Source organism: Diabrotica virgifera, chromosome 8 (genome assembly GCF_917563875.1).
Source record: "Diabrotica virgifera virgifera chromosome 8, PGI_DIABVI_V3a".
NCBI lineage: Eukaryota > Metazoa > Arthropoda > Insecta > Coleoptera > Chrysomelidae > Diabrotica > Diabrotica virgifera.
The window spans coordinates 93,790,205-93,808,858 of record NC_065450.1 but is presented as its reverse complement, the minus strand read 5'-3'; the positions used below and the strand labels follow the sequence as shown (position 1 = coordinate 93,808,858).

Here is an 18,654-nt window from a genome sequence, read left to right as displayed (position 1 = left end):
CAATTAGACCTTTCAAAAAAATAATAATAAAACGTTTCTGGCATGAAAATTAAGCGATTTACAAAAAAATGTCGGTACCTGCTTTTCTCTACGAAAAAATCAGTGAAAACAACCCCCTAACTACCTTCCTAATTCAAAATTGGTCTTCACCTTTCTGTAGTTCCTTTTATATTTATAATGTCAATACACTCAAGGAGCTTAACCTATTTATAATCACTAATTTTGGAAAAATTAAAGTTTAAAGAAAAATTGATTTTTTGCAATTTGGTATTTTTCACCTTTTACTTCAAAATATCTCCGAAAATACTGAAGATATGAAAAAAATTATAAACTACTAAATTGTAGCTTTTTTAATGACTAAAGGTACCCTGTGTATAGATTTTCATTACAGTAAATAGTTAGCCAGATATAGCTGTTTAAAACCTCTAATTACCAACAAACACCTTATTCGATCCCTTTAAACCCGTCCCAATTACTGAGAGGGTAGTATAAAGGGAACTACAGAAAGGTGAAGACCAATTTTGAATTAGGAAGGTAGTTAGGGGGTTGTTTTCACTGATTTTTTCGTAAAGAAAAGCAGGTCCCGACATTTTTTTTATTATAAGTCGCTGAATTTTCATGCTAGAAACTTTTTGTTATTTTTTTTTTGAAAGATCTAATTGTATACTTGAAAAAAAATATTTTAAGTTTTCCTCGAAAATGCAAATTTTTCCCATTATTTGGCTTTGAATATTTCAAATTATGCATTGGACGAAAAAAGCTAACCTTTAACATGCCGTATCTAGGTTTGTATTGGTCTTAAAGATATTATAGGAAAAGAATTTGGTTTGTGTTACTAAAAGATACAATTTTGATATCTACAGTTTTTTTGATTAAATGCATATTTTTCGAGATATTCTCAAAAAAACCTCTAAAAAAGTCGATTTTTTCTTCGAAAAACTGTTATTTTCAAGCGCAAATAACTCGAAAAATATTAGTTTTACGAAGAAAATGTAAAAGCATTTTTTTCTTAGAATCATGTTTTATATCTAATTACATGGTTAAAATGTAATAAAAAATTCCACCCCCGAAATGGGGTCCAAGGTTTTAGCGTATGATAGCGGCATGATATAGAAAATGATCATTGGACTATTTCCTACCTTCTGTGAAAATTTCAAGTAAATCCATGCTGGACGAAAAAATTGCGAGCCAAAATGCTTCATTTCCTCCATCGACTATTGGGGCCGACCGACGGCTCTATCCCGTCATACAGCTGACCGACTATATTAACTTTTATTTATATTTAATTTAGAATGTGTTGTCCGATTTTCAGCCTTAGTAAATGGAAATAATTACCTTCGTAGGAAAGCAACTTTGATACCCTCTCAGTAACCCCTGTTCTACGTTTCGCTTGACCGACCGCAGTATGTTTCTCTACACACTCACAGTAATCAACTGTGAAAAATCTAGCTTTAGTAAATTCAAATAGATTTTTCAGCGCTGCCTCTTGGTCTATAATATGTTTCATTATTTTACAGAAATATTATAGAACGCAGTTCAGCGCTGGACCGTTTTGTTGATGAATACAACGTAGAGCCTCCAAGATATTCCGAGTTAAGTAGAAGAAGACGAAGCAGTGATCTTTATTTAGAACCTACCAGTTCTGGATTGTCCAATCGACAGACTCTGTTGGAAACAGATTTTGATGAAGATATACAGACCAAAGTAAAGGTGTTAGATGAAGGTGTGGATGAAGTGGATAGTTGTAAGTATGGTATAGAGTTCATATTAACTTTAAATTGCATATATGAAAAAAATCGACAATAATTAACTAATACTATGGTTTTAACTATTTATGGTAATTGATTATTTTAAAACTAACTATTTGATGGTAGTTGATCCCAATTATCATCTTCTTCTTAATTTAGATAAGTTCTGTTCATTTTTATAACTCAGTCTTGGGGCTAAGATGTGCATCGCTAGTACCATTGTTTTAACGGTCTCCCAGGTGGCCTCGGTGTATTGGGTTTTTCACAGACCTTGCATTTTTTATCTAACCCATCTTAGGATATCCAGGACGCCGAATTGTTCTTTTATAAACTCATTCCTTTTTCGGCCCTCATAATATAACTAGCAGTGGACCTCAGCTTTCTTATTTTGCTTGTACTTAGAAGCTTCTTGGTTGTAGCTGTTTCCACTATGGAATCCACAATATAGATCATCACAATAACAGTCAGATCAGTACCGTTGATTCTGTAAAATTTCTTGGTATTTTTTTAGACAGCAACCTCAAATGGTCCCTTCATATCGATTCGTTAAGTAAGAAACTCGCCTCAGCTTGCTATGCAATACGATCTGTCTCAAAGGAACTCAATTTAGCATCTTCTAAAATAACATATTTTTCGTTGTTCGAGTCTCATCTTCGATATGGTCTTCCTTTTTGGGGTTCTAGTACAGCTGCTCAATTTGATGTCATTTTTAGATTGCAAAAAAGAGCAATAAGATATTTGTTTGGCCTCAGAAGATCTACACATTGCAGAAGTTACTTCAGAGATCACGAAATTTTAACACTTCCATCTTTATATATTCTAGAAACGGTTTGTTTAATTCGTAAACACCTTCATGTCTTTCCATCAAGGCCCAATCATCTTTACTCCACCAGAAATTCAATCTTTTATATTTATTTACCGATTCCATCCACTGAGTTAGTAAAGAAATCTATATTATATTCCGCAAAGAAACTGTACAATCATCTTCCGTTACAACTTAAATCTGCAACATCTTTCCCTAAATTCCGTAAAATGACAAAAGCCTATCTATCCAAAAGACCATATTATTCAATAGAAGAATTTATTAATGAATAACTAAGAAAATTGGGTTCCATGCGCAGTAGCATAAACTTGTCAGTTCCTTATGATGTACCTATTTTATTTTATTTGTTGTATGTTCAATTTGCAATTTATATATATATTGCAATAAATTGTTTTTGTCTTGGCTTTTATATCTTATACTGTACATTATTGACGATTTATCTAATTTTAGTAAATTGTAGTTGTTATTTGTTATTTATATTATGTTTTTCTTTTGACTGTATGTAAGCTTTGTCCATAAAATTGTAAAAATTTTCAGTGACAATAAAGCATATTTCTATTCTATTCTATTCTATCACTGCAAAAAATGAAAAAAATTGAATTCTATTAGTGAGGGAGGCTACCTTTTAATTTATTTATCCCGTCCATAAGTGGAAACTTTGATGCGCACCGTCGACGCATGTGCGTCACTAAAACGTGACGGCATAGTGTTCATACGTTTTATTTTAGGTTCTACTATTTAAGTTTAGGCTTTTATCGTGTCTAAAATGACTAGCAAATTTCACCTACACCGGCTGTTAGTGTAATAGCGCGCGAATTCAGTCTCATTCGGCTACGCCAGCCGCTACGTTGACTATTTTTTACTCGGAATGCAAAATACTCTTTGTTTATAACACTTCTGTTTAAACAATTTGTAATATTTTTTCTAGCTAAAAATTTTGTTGAAAACTTTGACTTTTCTTATAAAAGATTGGTTAATTTCAGCTCTTAATGTTGTTAATTAATGTAACAGTGATTTTTTTAAAAGGGGCCATCTCAGCCCCCCAGGGTGGTAGGGTTTTTAATTTTTTTTAAGTTGTGTATTTTAATCAGCTTTCCGTATTTTTTATTGCCATTTAATTTGATCTAATTTCCACGGAATTATTGTAATTGTTTATAAGCTTAAAAAGTGCTATTTATTAACAAATAATTTTGAGTACATAAATGTAACTTTTTTTTTAATTTTTTTCATAGGCTATTAGTATACATCTTATCGAAGGAAATAAGCTCCAGATCATTGAAATTCATTCAGCCAAATTAACTGGACCAGCCTTCAGAAATTAGCTCGTTTTTCAAAAAATTTTATAAATAAATTCAATTTTGCAAAAACTATTTATAGCCCAGTAAATGAACGGGAAATTCGGCGATACCGTGTAATTTTCAGGGGCAACTCCGAATTGCATGAAAATTTGGATTTAGGTTCTACTTACCCTCCACTTCAAAGTTGAAATTGTGCCATTGGTTGCTTTTACTTGGAGGGTGACAGACACCCCTTCTCGGGGGTGAAAAAACATACGTGCAAGATAAGACTGGAAATGGAAAAATTGACTGATTTTAAGCAACTTTTGTTCTATAGAGTTTTTTACGTAAGTCAATACTTTTCGTGTTATTTGCCATTGAAAATGTTGATTTTTCGACAAAAAATCTACGTTTTCAGACGGTTTTTCGCAAATAACTCAAAAAGTAAATATTTTATCAAAAGAAATAATTTTAGCAAAAGTGTAGCTTATAAAAAACCCAAAAAAATGGTGTATCAGCAAAGCCTATCAATCAAATAAAAACAAAGTTGTAGCTCATGAAAAATACGTTCTTATTCGTCTAATTCCAAATCGAATAGTTCAAGGTGAAATCACCGAAAAATTAAGCACTTTTCGGGAAACCCCCATTTAAACTTTTTTAAAGTATTTATAAAAAGCTTTGTTTTAAGTATTAACAAAAGTTTTAGCATTAAAAATAAGCGAGTTACGCTCAAAATAAAGTTGGCCCTCTTTTTTTTTGGTAAAAAATCATGAAAATCTCGCCGTGTTTAGCTCCCCAAATGAAATTAATCGCTACCGCTTTACAAACAATTTACTTACCTATTTATTTTTTATATGATCTGTCAGTCTCACCGGTTTAAAGTGTTTATTTTTGAAAGGGTTATAATTAAGAAAGCTTGAATGGGTCACTAATCACGAGTGTATGCAAATTTTGAACAGCCATATCTTAACCAATTTTTTTCTTACAGAGAAACAAAATAAAACTATCATATTTATAATAGCAAAACCTACATTTTTTTACCCTTTAAGATTTTTCATATCACTCACACTTTTTAAGTTATTTTGAAAAAATGAAATTTTTCAAAAATTTTTAGTTTTTTGTTTACTATAAAACCAAATGTTTAAGAATAAGCACTTCAAACCAATCAAACTTACAGATCATATAAACAATACACATACAGTTAAAATAGATGGTAAAGCCAAACGATTAATTTCATTTAGGGTGCTAAATAGAGGGAGGTTTCACGATTTTTTTTTACCAAAAAAAGGGGCCAACTTTTTTTTCAGTGTAACTTGTTTATTTTTGATGCTGTAAACTTTTGTAAAAAACAAATAATAAGCTTTTCTTCGATACTTTAAAAATGTTAATAAGGTTCTCCCGAAAAACGCTTCTTTCTTCGGTGATTTGGCGTTGAATTATTCGATTTGGAATTACACAAATAAGAACGTATTTTTCATGAGCTACAACTTTGCTTCTACTCAATTTGTAGACTTTACTGGTACACCATTTTTTTCGTTTTTTTATAGGCTACGCTTTTGCTAAATATGTTTTTTTCGATAAAATATTTACTTTTCGAATTATTTGGGAAAAACGGTCTGAAAACGTAGTTGTTTTGTCGAAAAATCAACATTTTAAATCGTGAATAACTCGAAAAGTATTGACTTACGTAAAAAACTTTATGGAACAAAAGTTGCTTAAAATAAGTCAATTTATTCATTTCCGGCCTTATTTTAAACACGCGTTTTTCACCCCCGAGAAGGGGTAAATGTCACCCCCCAAGTAAAAGCAACCAACGGCACAAATTCAACTTTGAAGTATAGGGTAAGCAGAACCTAAATCCAAATTTTCATGTAATTCGGAGTTGCCCCTGGAAATTACACTCCAAAACGGTCATTTATTGGGCTATTAATAGATCTGTACCATTTTTTGCACACCATTCAAACACCGTAATACCTTCAAGTTTAGATACACTTTAAAAAATTTTAATTAGTGATAAAATTGTTATTAACAATATCCAAATACAGCGATTTTGTCGTCCGTTTTGCAATAACTTTTTTGTTTATTAACCGATTTTCATTCAGCGTATCTCATTTGATGTATCTTTTTTGTCTGAAAAAGTTACCTGTGAACGTCAAATCTCTAAATAAAAAAGTTTTCAAGTTATGAGCAAAAAATTAAGTTTGACGTTTTGTTGTTAATTTAAAAATTGTTTCACTAAAAAATGTATGAATCCCAAGATGGTAGTCTTTTTGTATTATCTCATTCTACACATTTCAACTGTCAAACCCTGTCCTTTCAGATATGTCGAAAAAAGGCTAATTTTTTACTAACTTTATTGACCTATATGAGCAGGTGCGTTGGTTTTGTAGTAATTTCCAGTCACTTCTGACAACTGAACTTCCCAAAAAAGAAATTACTAACGTCAGTTTGAGTGGTTGTCAAATAGCGAATAGTTTTCAGTTTTTACTTTTTGCTAAAAAAAAACCTTATAAAACCTAATTTAATTTGAAAACAGTTGTTACTTTTTGTTAATTTTTTATTTATCGCTGATAAGAAGTCGAGGTCCGGTGGGTTAAACAGCCTCGGCTTCTTTTCGCAGCGAATATCTCTTGTGACTTTTTTGTTTGACGTTTGATTTTTTGGAAGAAAATTTGAAATAGACAAATCTGTGACTATCGTTCGCGGTGATAAGAGTTTTTGCCGCAAGTTTCTCCAAAATTAACAGAACTTTCCTCTGCACGTGCCTCTGGTAAGTTAAGCGTTGTTTCCAACTATTGTTTTTGCTTTTGATCGATTTTGTATTTGCTTTTGATTGATTCAGATTTTGACTTTAGTTTAATTTTATTGGATTTTTGCTACTGTTGGACTTGTAGTTTCTTATTATGGGTGACACCGGGGGGACCTCTCCCCCCCCCCCCCCCCCCCGACATTCCACCTAATAAAGGCGGTACAACGACAAATGATAATATGACAAAAACACCAACAATTAAATACTCGCAGTATGATAATGGTCCATTTCTTGTTGACTTGGAGTCCACTGATAAAGTGGGATTCAACATTGGTAAAGTCAACAACATAAAAATAGCTAGGGACCTCTTTAACTTGAGCTCAACAGATCTAAAAGGGATTAAAAATAAAGGTCTAAACAGGGTATGTATTGAATTCATAAATACCACATCTGCTAACCAATTTGTAGATAATAAGACACTTATAGAAAAGGGCTATAAAATTTTCATACCATACAACTTTGTTACGTGTAAAGGCATTGTACGACAGATAGATTAGATGTACGACATTAAAGAAGATGAGCTACTGAAATGCTGCAAAGCATATCAGGGTGTAGAAATACTAAATGCTAGACGTCTCACCAGAAAGGCTATTCAGAAAGACAATGTATCATATGAACCGACAGCTACAGTGCTCCTTACCTTTAGAGGGGTCAGACTACCACTATCCATATAATTTTATGGACTAGAAAGACTAGTTAATGTATATGTGCCCCCAGTAACACAATGTTACAAGTGCCTTCGCTATGGCCATACGAGAAATAATTGCAAAAGTGAAGAAAAATGCTTTAACTGTGGAGAGGAAAAGCACTCGGAAGAAACACAAAATTTTACATGCGTTACAAAGTGCTTTTACTGTAAACAAGAACATAGGTCTATATGGCATATGGCATTTGAAAACATAGCATATTATGATGCAAACGAAATAGGGAAAAAGCAATATAAAGTAAAAGGAGAGTACTATATTAATAAAGCTGAATTTCCACTTGTACGGAGAAACAAAACACTGGCAGATAATCCAGAGGTATATACTGAACCCTCAGAAAGAAGAACCCAACATTTTACAGTCAATACAACTAAAAGAACTTACCAACAAGCCTTGACTAACAACCCAAATAAAAAAAGAATAATCCAAAAGGGTTATGACAGAAAAGCTCATGAAGAATGTCTAAACTTCCCCAATGGATAGCCAACAAGCCAGAAATCTTCACAGCCTATAACTTTCAGTCCACATTATGAATCTAACACACATCAGCCTATTAGTGCACTTAAAAGTTCTAACAAAATTTCATTAACTCAAGAGGAGGAAATGAAACAAATTATCAATTATCTTTCAAACACATCTGAAAATAATAGAAATACAATAAGAAATTTCCTTGGGCAAAACATCAGCCCAGGACCATCTTCAATGGGCCTGGCTGACTTATCTGACAACTAAAAACACAATAATGCACAAATTTAAAATAATACAATGGAATCTACGAAGCATCAATTCTAATAGAACAAATTTAATGAACTTAGCACAGGAAAATCCAGATGTACTTTTACTAAATGAGACCTGGTTCAAAAAAACACTAAACAATTTACACTTAAATCTTATAAAATTATTCGAGCTGATCGGGACGACGGCTATAGAGGAGTGGCAATGGCCATTAGAAATAATATTTTACATGATAGTGTCAAAATTGTTAGTACACAAAATATCCAATACATAATTGTTAAAATAGGTGAAATATATATAACAACAGTTTGCAGTGTACAGCAATTCTGATATTCATGTAAATCATGAACTGCTGTCTGACATATATAATAACTCACCATCAAATAAAACCATTATAATGGGAGATAATGCACACCATCCTATTTGGGACAAATGCCCAACCAACAGAGGTGGGAAAATGATTTCTGAATTCATAATGGACAATGACATGGTGATCATGAACGACGGATCCCCAACTCTCCTTCAAAATCCCAATAATCACTTGAGTGCAGTAGACTTAACAATAATAAATAGTGATCTAGCCTTAAAAACAACATGGTACACCCTTTCAGACTGCGGTAATAGCAATCACTTTCCTACAGTCCTAGAAGTGAACATGAAAAACAACAGCTTTCCAAACATCCATCTCGGCACTTACAAAACAAGAAATTTTAATAAAGTAAACTGGGAACTATTTTACAACAACGTAGCGAATCAACTTGAGGCGCAGGACGTAGTCACCTACAATGTTTGGAGTAATATTATCAACAAGGCAGCTGAAAATGCTATACCATATAAAAACTGTGGGACAACTCAGAATGGAAAAACTGTGGGACGAGGAATGTGCAGAATGGATAAGAGAAAGAAAAGACTCTATAGAAAAATTCAATAATGCCCCAACCCTAGAAAACTACATTAATGTAAAAAGAATAACAGCACAAACAAGGAAGAGGCTTAACAACAAGAAAAAAGAAAAATTCAAAACTTTTTGTGCATCACTAAATAGAGTAACCAACAGCAACAGTAGTTACGTCTGGCAAAAAATTAAAAAATTCTCAAATACAAATAATAAAACAAAATGTCAAAATTATACAGACCATTTCAAGCAAGACATTTTAAATAAAATGTCTTCAGTGGACATTGACCCAAACTTCGAAATATTGGAAATAAATGAAGATAACACCAGTCCCCCTTTCAACATTCATAAATTTAATTGGGCCATAAACAATAAAAAATCATCAGCCCCAGGTATGGATGACATATCCTATCTAATGATTAAAAACCTTCCTTTTAGAATGAAGCATTTACTAATAAACATATTAAAAGGTGGGCAGCTGCCACAGGATTGGAAAAACTTCAACATCATACCAATCTTAAAGCCACATAAACAACCCACGTCACCTGAGAGTTTTAGACCAATTATACTCTCCTCGTGCGTAGCTAAAACTATGGAAATCATCATCAAAAATCGTTTGGACCACACTCTTGAAAACAAAAACCTTTTCAACAAAAGCCAAACAGGTTTTCGTAAAGGGAAAGGAATAAATGACAACATTGCATACTTGTTAACTTATGTATATAATGCCTTTACACTATCAGAATCAGTAATACCAGTTTTCCTGGATATAAAATCAGCATACGATAATGTCAATATTTACAAATTATATCAGAATATGAACAACATTCAAATTCCTATAGACCTGAACAATGTAATTCACAAATTAATTCAAAATAGACTGATATATACCAGAGGCAATGATGGATCTTTCATTGGACCAATAACTGCAACCAAGGGCCTTCCACAAGGTTCACCCTTAAGCACAATTCTATTTAACATATATATAGCTGATTTGTTTAATACTCCCTTGGGGAGATGTAAAATAATGGGATATGCAGATGACCTAGTTATATTCATAAAAGGCGTAAATGTAAATTCCTAATAGGTCATGGATTATCCCTTTCACTGGAAAAGTGTGAGGCAATATGATTCACAAAGGGATACAGGAGAAACACCCCACCTGTTATCCAAATTAATGGACATCAAATTAATTATAAACCACAAGTGAAATGGGGTGTTGGGGTGTTTTATAGAGGTAGTACCTTTTATGAGAACGGCCACATCGAGCGTAATATACGGGAGATGGTTCGAAGTAACTGGTCCTCATAAGACATCCAACTGTCACTTATGGCTCCACGTGCCACACCCTGGGCAACTGCATTGGTCTGTAGGCTAAACTAAGTGAGGGTAACCACCGAGTGATTGCCGGTATAAGCAATCTCCACTTACTAACCAACAGCTTCGGGTGGATGAGCTAGTAAGTGTTAGGGCACTCTTTTGTCCTGAGACTGAGAAATCGGTCTCGAAGGCGGATGAACCCTACAGAATGGTCAACGGCATAAGGATGCAGAAGGCAACGGGGAACCACTGCATTAAGGACTCATAGAGTACCCCTAGTAGTAATCATCATGGTGGACATGCAAAGGAGAAGTACTGATCATGGACATCGGATACCAAGATCCGGCAGAGGAAGACAAATAGATAAGTACAAGGCTTCCTCGGTCGTAAACCTGCGAAACCCTTGTAATAAGAAAAAGACAACCATAAAAATTGCTACGTGGAATGTGAGGAGCTTATTCTCTTCGGGAAAATTAGATAACGCCGTGTTGGAAATGGATCGTTTGGGTATAGACATATTAGGCATAAGCGATACACAATGGCCAGGAAATGGCAAATGCCCCACAACTAATCATGGTATGTTTTATTATGCCGGAAGTGACACCACAACCCATCGATACGGAGTTGGAGTCATCATCTCAAAAAAATGGAAAGATGCTGTAGCAAATTTGACTCCATTCTCAGAGCACGTGATGTTAATACAACTGAAAGATAAGCAGAACATAATAAACATCATACAAGTGTACGCTCCTACAGCAGACAAAGACGAAGAGGAAATAGAACAATTCTATAATAACTTAGAAGAGGTGATGAGAACAACAAAGAGACAACACATTAACATAGTAATGGGCGATCTGAACGCCAAGGTAGGTCAGGGTAAAGTTAGAGAAAATGTCGGTGAATACGGCTTAGGTAATAGAAATGAAAGGGGTGATCGTTTAGTTCAGTTTTGTCAAAGCGAAGATTTAATAATAACTAATACATTCTTTAAATTACCCCCAAGGAGACTGTATACGTGGACGTCACCTCAACACACACAAGAAAAAGTAATCAGAAACCAAATAGATTACATAATGGTGACAAAAAGATACCGTAATGCCGTGAAATCTACTAAAACTTACCCTGGAACTGATATCGGTTCGGATCATAATCCAGTAGTATCTGTGTTAGAAGCTAGACCAAAGAAAATGAGAAAAACCATCATCCCAACGTTAGACTTAAGTCAGCTTAAAAGTGAACACCGACGACAAACAGTGCGCGAAGAAATCAACACCGACCTCAGTGTAGCAGAAAACCAAATCCGCAGAACAGACAACATAGATGAAAAACTGAAGTATATAAACACTATAATAAGAACTACGGGAAAGAAACACCTAACCAAATCTCCAAAGAAACATAAGGTGTGGATGACACCAGACATACTAGAACTAATGGATGAAAGACGCAAATTGAAGAATAATTCAGAAAAATACAGAGAGGTTGATAAGAACATAAAGCAAATAATAAAGAAGGCCAAAGAATCATGGATTAAAGAACAATGTGTAGAAATGGAAGACTATGAAAGAAAGTACGACACATTCAATATACACAAAAAAGTAAAAGAACTTACAGGAACCCAAAGAAGACGTCAAATAAGTTTGCTTAAGGACAAAGACGGAAATATTATTGTAGACTTAACAGAAAAAATTAATAGATGGAGTGAATACATAAGAGAATTGTTTGAGGACAACAGAAATAACATTGACAAGGTAAATGGTGAAACGGGACCTGAAATCCTAAAATATGAAGTAGAAATGTCACTTAGAAATTCCAAAACTGGAAAGGCAAATGGACCCGATGAGGTTCCTACTGAATTACTAAAGCTCTTGAATGATAAATCAATAGGTATAATATTGCACTTATTTAACACAGTATACAATACTGGTATTATACCTCAAGAGTGGCTGCTGTCTACATTCGTTACACTGCCAAAGAAATCCAATGCAAAAGAATGTTCAGAACATCGAACAATATCTTTAATGAGCCATCTACTAAAGATATTTCTAAAAATCATCCACAACCGAGTTTATCAAAAGTTGGAGTCAGATATTAGTAATACACAGATGGGGTCCAGAAAAGGACTAGGTACTCGAGAAGCTCTCTTCGGTTTGAATGTTCTTACACAAAGATGCCTAGACGTTAATCAAGAAGTACATGCATGTTTTATCGATTTTGAAAAAGCGTTTGACAGAGTACGCCACGATAGGCTAAGAGACATTCTTGAAAGAAAAGACATAGATAATAAAGATCTGCGAATAATTCTCAACTTATATTGGAATCAGAAAGCTAACATCAAAATAGAAAACGAGATATCAAAAGCAATAGAAATACGTAGAGGAGTAAGACAGGGATGCATTTTGTCACGACTGCTATTTAATGTATATAGTGAAAGCATCTGTCGGGAAGCACTTTTGCAAGCAAATGAAGGAATCGTAATCAATGGAGAGGTTGTAAATAATATTCGATACGCAGACGACACTGTACTAGTTGCAAGAACAGTAGAAGAATTACAACGATTACTTACAAACATAAATATTGCTTGCAACAATTATGGCATAAACATTAATATCAAAAAAACCAAGTATATGATCTTCAGTAAAATCATGACACAACCAGCACATATTAGTATAAACGGCATTCAAATTGAAAAAGTATCAAGTTATAAATACTTGGACTATAACGAAACTATGTTATAACTATGTTATATAACTATGTTATGTAACTATAACTATGTTATACTATAAACGAAACTGGAGACCAAAACAATGAAATAAAAAGACGTATCGAAATTGCCAGGGCCACCTTCATAAAGATGAGAAAATTCTTCTGCAACAGAGATATAAGCATCCCTCTACGATTAAGAATGCTAAGTGGCTACGTATTTAACACGCTATTATACGGTGTAGAGGCCTGGACTCTCAAACAGAACAACATAAAAAATATTGAAAGTTTCGAGATGTGGTGCTACCGTCGAATGCTGAAGATAAGTTGGGTTGATAGAATCACAAATCTTGAAGTAATACGAAGGATAGGAAGAGACCCAGAAATTTTATTAACGATAAAACGAAGAAAACTCGAGTATTTGGGTCACCTGATGAGAGGTCATAAATACGCATTACTTCAAAATATAATGCAAGGAAAAATAGAAGGAAAACGGAATCCAGGCCGTAGAAGAATGTCGTGGATGCGGAATTTGAGAGAGTGGTTTGGCTGCACCACTAATGAACTTTTTAGGTCAACTGTAAACAAAGTCAGGGTAGCCTTGATGATTTCCAATCTCCGATAGGAGTGGCACAAGAAGAAGAAGAAGACAAGTGAAATACCTTGGGATAACATTCCAGCAACACCTCAAATGGGATACACACATAACAAATAATATCATAAAAGCAAAAAAATCTCTCAATGTACTAAGAGCCATAAGCAGAGTATGGTGGGGAGCTGACCCGTGCATCCTTTTGATGGCATTTCAGGGACTTGTGAGATCCCACTTAGACTTCGGTGGACTCTTTATAAAACCAGCCAATAAATCAATCCTAAATAAACTGGATTCAATCTTTTTTGAAGGTGTTAGAATAGCTCTTGGAACTCCACATGCAGCACTATTAGCAGAGGCAAACTTACTAGAACCAGAACAAAGAAGGAAACTATTAACCATAGGGTTCTTGAAGAAAATAATATGTATTAGAAACTACCCTCTAACCAAATTAATCTCAAATACCAAAAGAATATTAATAAATAGACCAGCCTTTTGGAGAGACGACAATACGCCCTATTTGATAGCAGGTTTGGCTGAATTCATGCCATATCTCAAGGACATTTATAAGTCAAACAACTTCCCTTGTTATGAAGTCCCTTATAACACACTGTGTAGTATAGTGAAGACAGTCCCATTAAATCTAAAACAAATGATCCCATTATCAAAGAACAATTTTTTATAAACACAGAAAAATATAAAGCAACCCATACCTTTATATTCACTGATGCATCGAAGAAAGATCTTACAACAGGGTTTGGAGTCAGTATACCAAATATCAACATCAAATACAGCTCAAAGTTACCAAATCACCTCTCCATATGTAAGGCGGAGATTATAGGAATCTTTGAGGCAATTAAATTAGCACTTAGAAAAAACTTATTCAGAATAATGATTTTTTCGGATTCCAGCAGTGCAATTGAAAAAATCAGCAGTTGTTCAGTCAAAAATATATCAGTGTTTTGGCCTATTGAAACAAAAAGACTTATAGTTCATGCAACTGAAAATGGCTTTGACATCAGATTAGCATGGATACCAGGACATTCAAATATCCCGGGTAACGAAGAAGCTGACACCCTAGCTAATATAGGAAGAAATTTGAACATACCAATAGTCATGCCCCTCGATGTCCAAGACATATATACTGACATTAAATCTAAATTGTATGATGATTTCAGAAATAAATGGAACAACCTAATCAGAATCAAAGACTATCAATACCGAAAAGTACAACCTACGCTTCCTAAAAATAAATGGTTTGCTATTCTTCCATTCATAGATCGAAGACACATCACTACAGTTATTAGGTTACGTATAGGGCACTGGGGCACTGTCTAACAAAACAAAACTTGCATAGGATGAACCTGACTATTGCGAATGTGGGAAAATAGAAAATCTTAATCACATATTTTTTGAATGCCCTATTAACTCCATTCCAAACTGGGATATCTACAATTTTTTCGCCAATAAAGGACTTCCCACCCCGATAACAATATATTCAATTTTACATAACGTAGATGAAGAATCAATCAGAGCAATTATGAGGTTTCTTAGCATAAACAGAATAAAATTATAATGCTCAACTAGCTCCAACTTATTTATAATTCATGCTTATTACTAATAGATTATGTTTGTTATTGTACCTTGTACAAAAAGTAAATATTTAGTCAACATTATCACCATAGCCAATGTACTTCAAAAAATCAAGAAGTAGACATATTCGGTGGGCCCGACATGGTCATGAGCCAGTCAACGTCGTGACCGCCAACCTGATCGAGCTGGCCAAATTGCATAAAGCAAGGCCAATAACCAAGCAAGCAAGCAATTACTAACGGCAGTGTCAAAGTGAATCTCGATAGAGCGAATTCAGTATATTATAATTATTCTCACTTTACTTCCTATGCTCTTGTGCTTGTTGGTTACTTTACATTCTATGCTCTTGTCACGTAGGTATCCAAATATCATTGCTTATCTGTTAGGCTGTGCTTTGACCTCCGTCCTTGAGGTTTCTGCTACTGGTAATGTTGACTCCTAGCTATTTGAAGTTCATAACTTGCTCAACATTTTGATTGTTTGCCGCTAGTTTACACCTCTTAGATTCTATGTTAATCGTGAGTGACCGTGTCTTCCCAATAGCTATACTATAACCATATTAAATTGTTCTCCAATTTTTCGGAAACTTTAGTAGGCAATCGTTTTAGGTTATCTTCACACTTCGATATAAATACTATGTTATCATAAAAGCAGCTTATTTTCATTTCTTTGTTTAACACCTGTATTCGCTTCTTGCTGTTTTAACACCAATGTTCAATCACAAATTAGTCCCTTAATTTGTAATCTCACATTAATCCTAACTTCCTATTTTTTATAGTTTCACTGTGTATAATTGTGAAAGACATAGAATAATAGTTTAATTATGAGTTTATTCAAGTTCCTGTAGAATTGAATAAATTGCCAAATTCTGTTGCAATAACGTTCTCGTTTAAATTATATTTGTGCAAACATCAAGGTTCAAAGGTGTTTGTTACCATGCAAAGATAATATTACCTTTTGATGAGTTATAAATTATTTTTGAGTATTATAAATTATGGTTCCAGACTCTTTAGAGCCGCAGTCTATTTTGAAATTTTACCTAACCAACAACTGCAGTGCGTAAGTCATTACGTGTAATAGTTATCTGTAGCTGTCAATAAAACCATTTTTACTCCTCGACTTAAAATAATTATTCCCAATCGTCGATCGAGAAGAAACATACATAGGGTAATTGAATCAATTCGAAATTTATATTTTAGTATTGTTCATTTGGTCCTTCGACAAAACATCAAAAGGGAGTTGCTTTAGGGTTTCCAGTACTGTTTCAAACTCTACTGAATCAAAAGCCTTAACTTAACCAGTCTAAACTTATTAGTTCCTAATAGCTTAGTCAATGAACGTGAAATACGGCGAAACCGTGTAATTTTCAGGGTCAACTCCGAATTGCATGAAAATTTGGCTTTAGTTTCTACTTACCTTCTACTTCAAAGTTGAACTTTTGTCGTTGGTTGCTTTTACTTAGGGGGGGACTTCTCTGGGGTGAAAAAACGCGCGATTAAAAGTCCGGAAATGGATAAACTGACTAATTTTAAGCAACTTTCGTTCTATACAGATTTTTAAAGTAAATCAATACTTTTTGAGTTATTTGCGATTGAAAATGTTTATTTTTCTACAAAAAAACCACGTTGTTAGGCGGTTTTTCGCAAATAACTCAAAACCAATGTTCAATCACAAACCGAATCACGTACCGAAAAAAACATTCTTAGCAAAAATGTATCATAGAAAAAAACTAAAAAAGTTGTTTATTTGTGATGTCTATTAGACCCAACAAAAGCAAATTTGTAGCTCATGAAAAATGCGTTTTTATTATCGTCAAATTCCAAATCGAATATTTCAATGTCAAATAACCAAAAAACGAAACACTTTTCGGGAAAACCCCATTAAAGCTTTCTAAAGTGGGTAAAAAAAGCTTTATTTTAATTTTTATAAAAGTTTCTAGCATTAAAACTAAGCGAATTACGCTCAAAATAAAGTTGGTCCCCTTTTTTTGGTAAAAAAATTCGTGCTCTCCTCCTACCGCTTTACAAAACAAATTACTTTACTTATGTATTTTTTATATGATCTGTAAGTTTCACCGGTTTAAAGTGCTTGTTTTTGAAAAGGGCTTGAAAATTAAAATCTTTGATCTTTAATAACTCAAAAAGAATTTATTTATTTTAATAACTTTATCAATGTAAGTAATTCATTTTAAGGGGATGAGCACAAAAATTGAAAGTATATCAATTCGAAAGCTCATAAATAGCTCGTAATTCTGCCGCAAAGATCGATTCAATATACCTATTTTTAAGCAGTGGGGAGGGGGGGGGGCTCAGCCACTAAAATTTTAAATTCCTGCCCTGTGTAACAAGCTTAAAATTTTTATTTGCGGAATATGGAAGCTCATAAATCAGCGCTATTTGTTTTTTAATTTATTATTTATTTTAATTTTTATAAAAGTTTCTAGCATTAAAACTAAGCGAATTACGCTCAAAATAAAGTTGGTCCCCTTTTATTAATAGTAACACATAAAACAATATTGAAATATTATTCTATATCCCATCAGATTGAAAACAGTGGGAACCTTCTCTGGTAACAACCTCCGAGGCTTCTAAAAAATTCAAGCTATACGGATGCCAAGACTATATGAAGATAAGGGAATTTTACAATATATAATTCACATCTCATCTGCTCAGCGTGGTAAAAGCTCCAACGAGAAGGTTTCCTACGTACTCCAAATAGAGTAAATAAAATTTCGACGAGGGGCAAAAAACTCCCGAAACCGATATAGACGCTTGCTGCACTCTCTGATTGAACTAGAATATAATACAGCTGCGTTTTCGGGTTGCAACTAAATTTTACAGCTTTTATCACGCTGAGCAGATGAGATGTGAATTATATATTGTAAAATTCCCTCATCTTCCTATAGTCTTCCCATCCGTATGGCTTGTATTTCTTAGAAGCCTCGGAGGTTGTTACCAAAGAAGGTTCCCACTGTTTTCAATCTGATGGGATGTAAAATAGTATTTTAATATTGTTTAATGTGTTATTAGATTGAAAAGTTAGTACTTTTCTTAGCGGATGACGCTAGGGCATCCCAGCCATTTTGTACAAGAATTCATCTGTACTCATTAGATATCTTTTAAAAACACCCTTTAATTATCTACGCTAATTTCTTTCGGTTATTTAAATGTCATCATAAACAATTCCAACCTTCTTTCGTTACATAAACATTGTTGACCTAGATCGTGAGATGTAATTATACATACAGCCACTATAAACACTTTTCAGGGTCGACGCTGACTTTGCACTTTTAAATATATTTATACAACCAAAACATAATAAGGGAATCCTCATTACACATTCCACATTCGTCATTCTATTTTATTAGATGTAAGATTATTCACATTAAAAGATAGTGTCATCTACACTCCGCGAGACGACGTTACGTAGGTTGCTACCATCTTGTACTCATGCGAGTA

At 33.8% G+C, this 18,654-nt stretch overlaps 1 protein-coding gene across 1 annotated transcript in view; it reads left to right on the top strand.

Moving 5' to 3' along the window:
- LOC126890633 (uncharacterized) overlaps nucleotides 1-18,654 on the top strand; it is a 72,697-nt gene that overhangs the window by 42,833 nt on the left and 11,210 nt on the right. Inside the window, exon 4 of the mRNA XM_050659719.1 lies at nucleotides 1,518-1,744. Within this exon, the coding sequence (XP_050515676.1) occupies nucleotides 1,518-1,744 (227 nt within the window). The remainder of the gene's footprint in view (nucleotides 1-1,517; nucleotides 1,745-18,654) is intronic.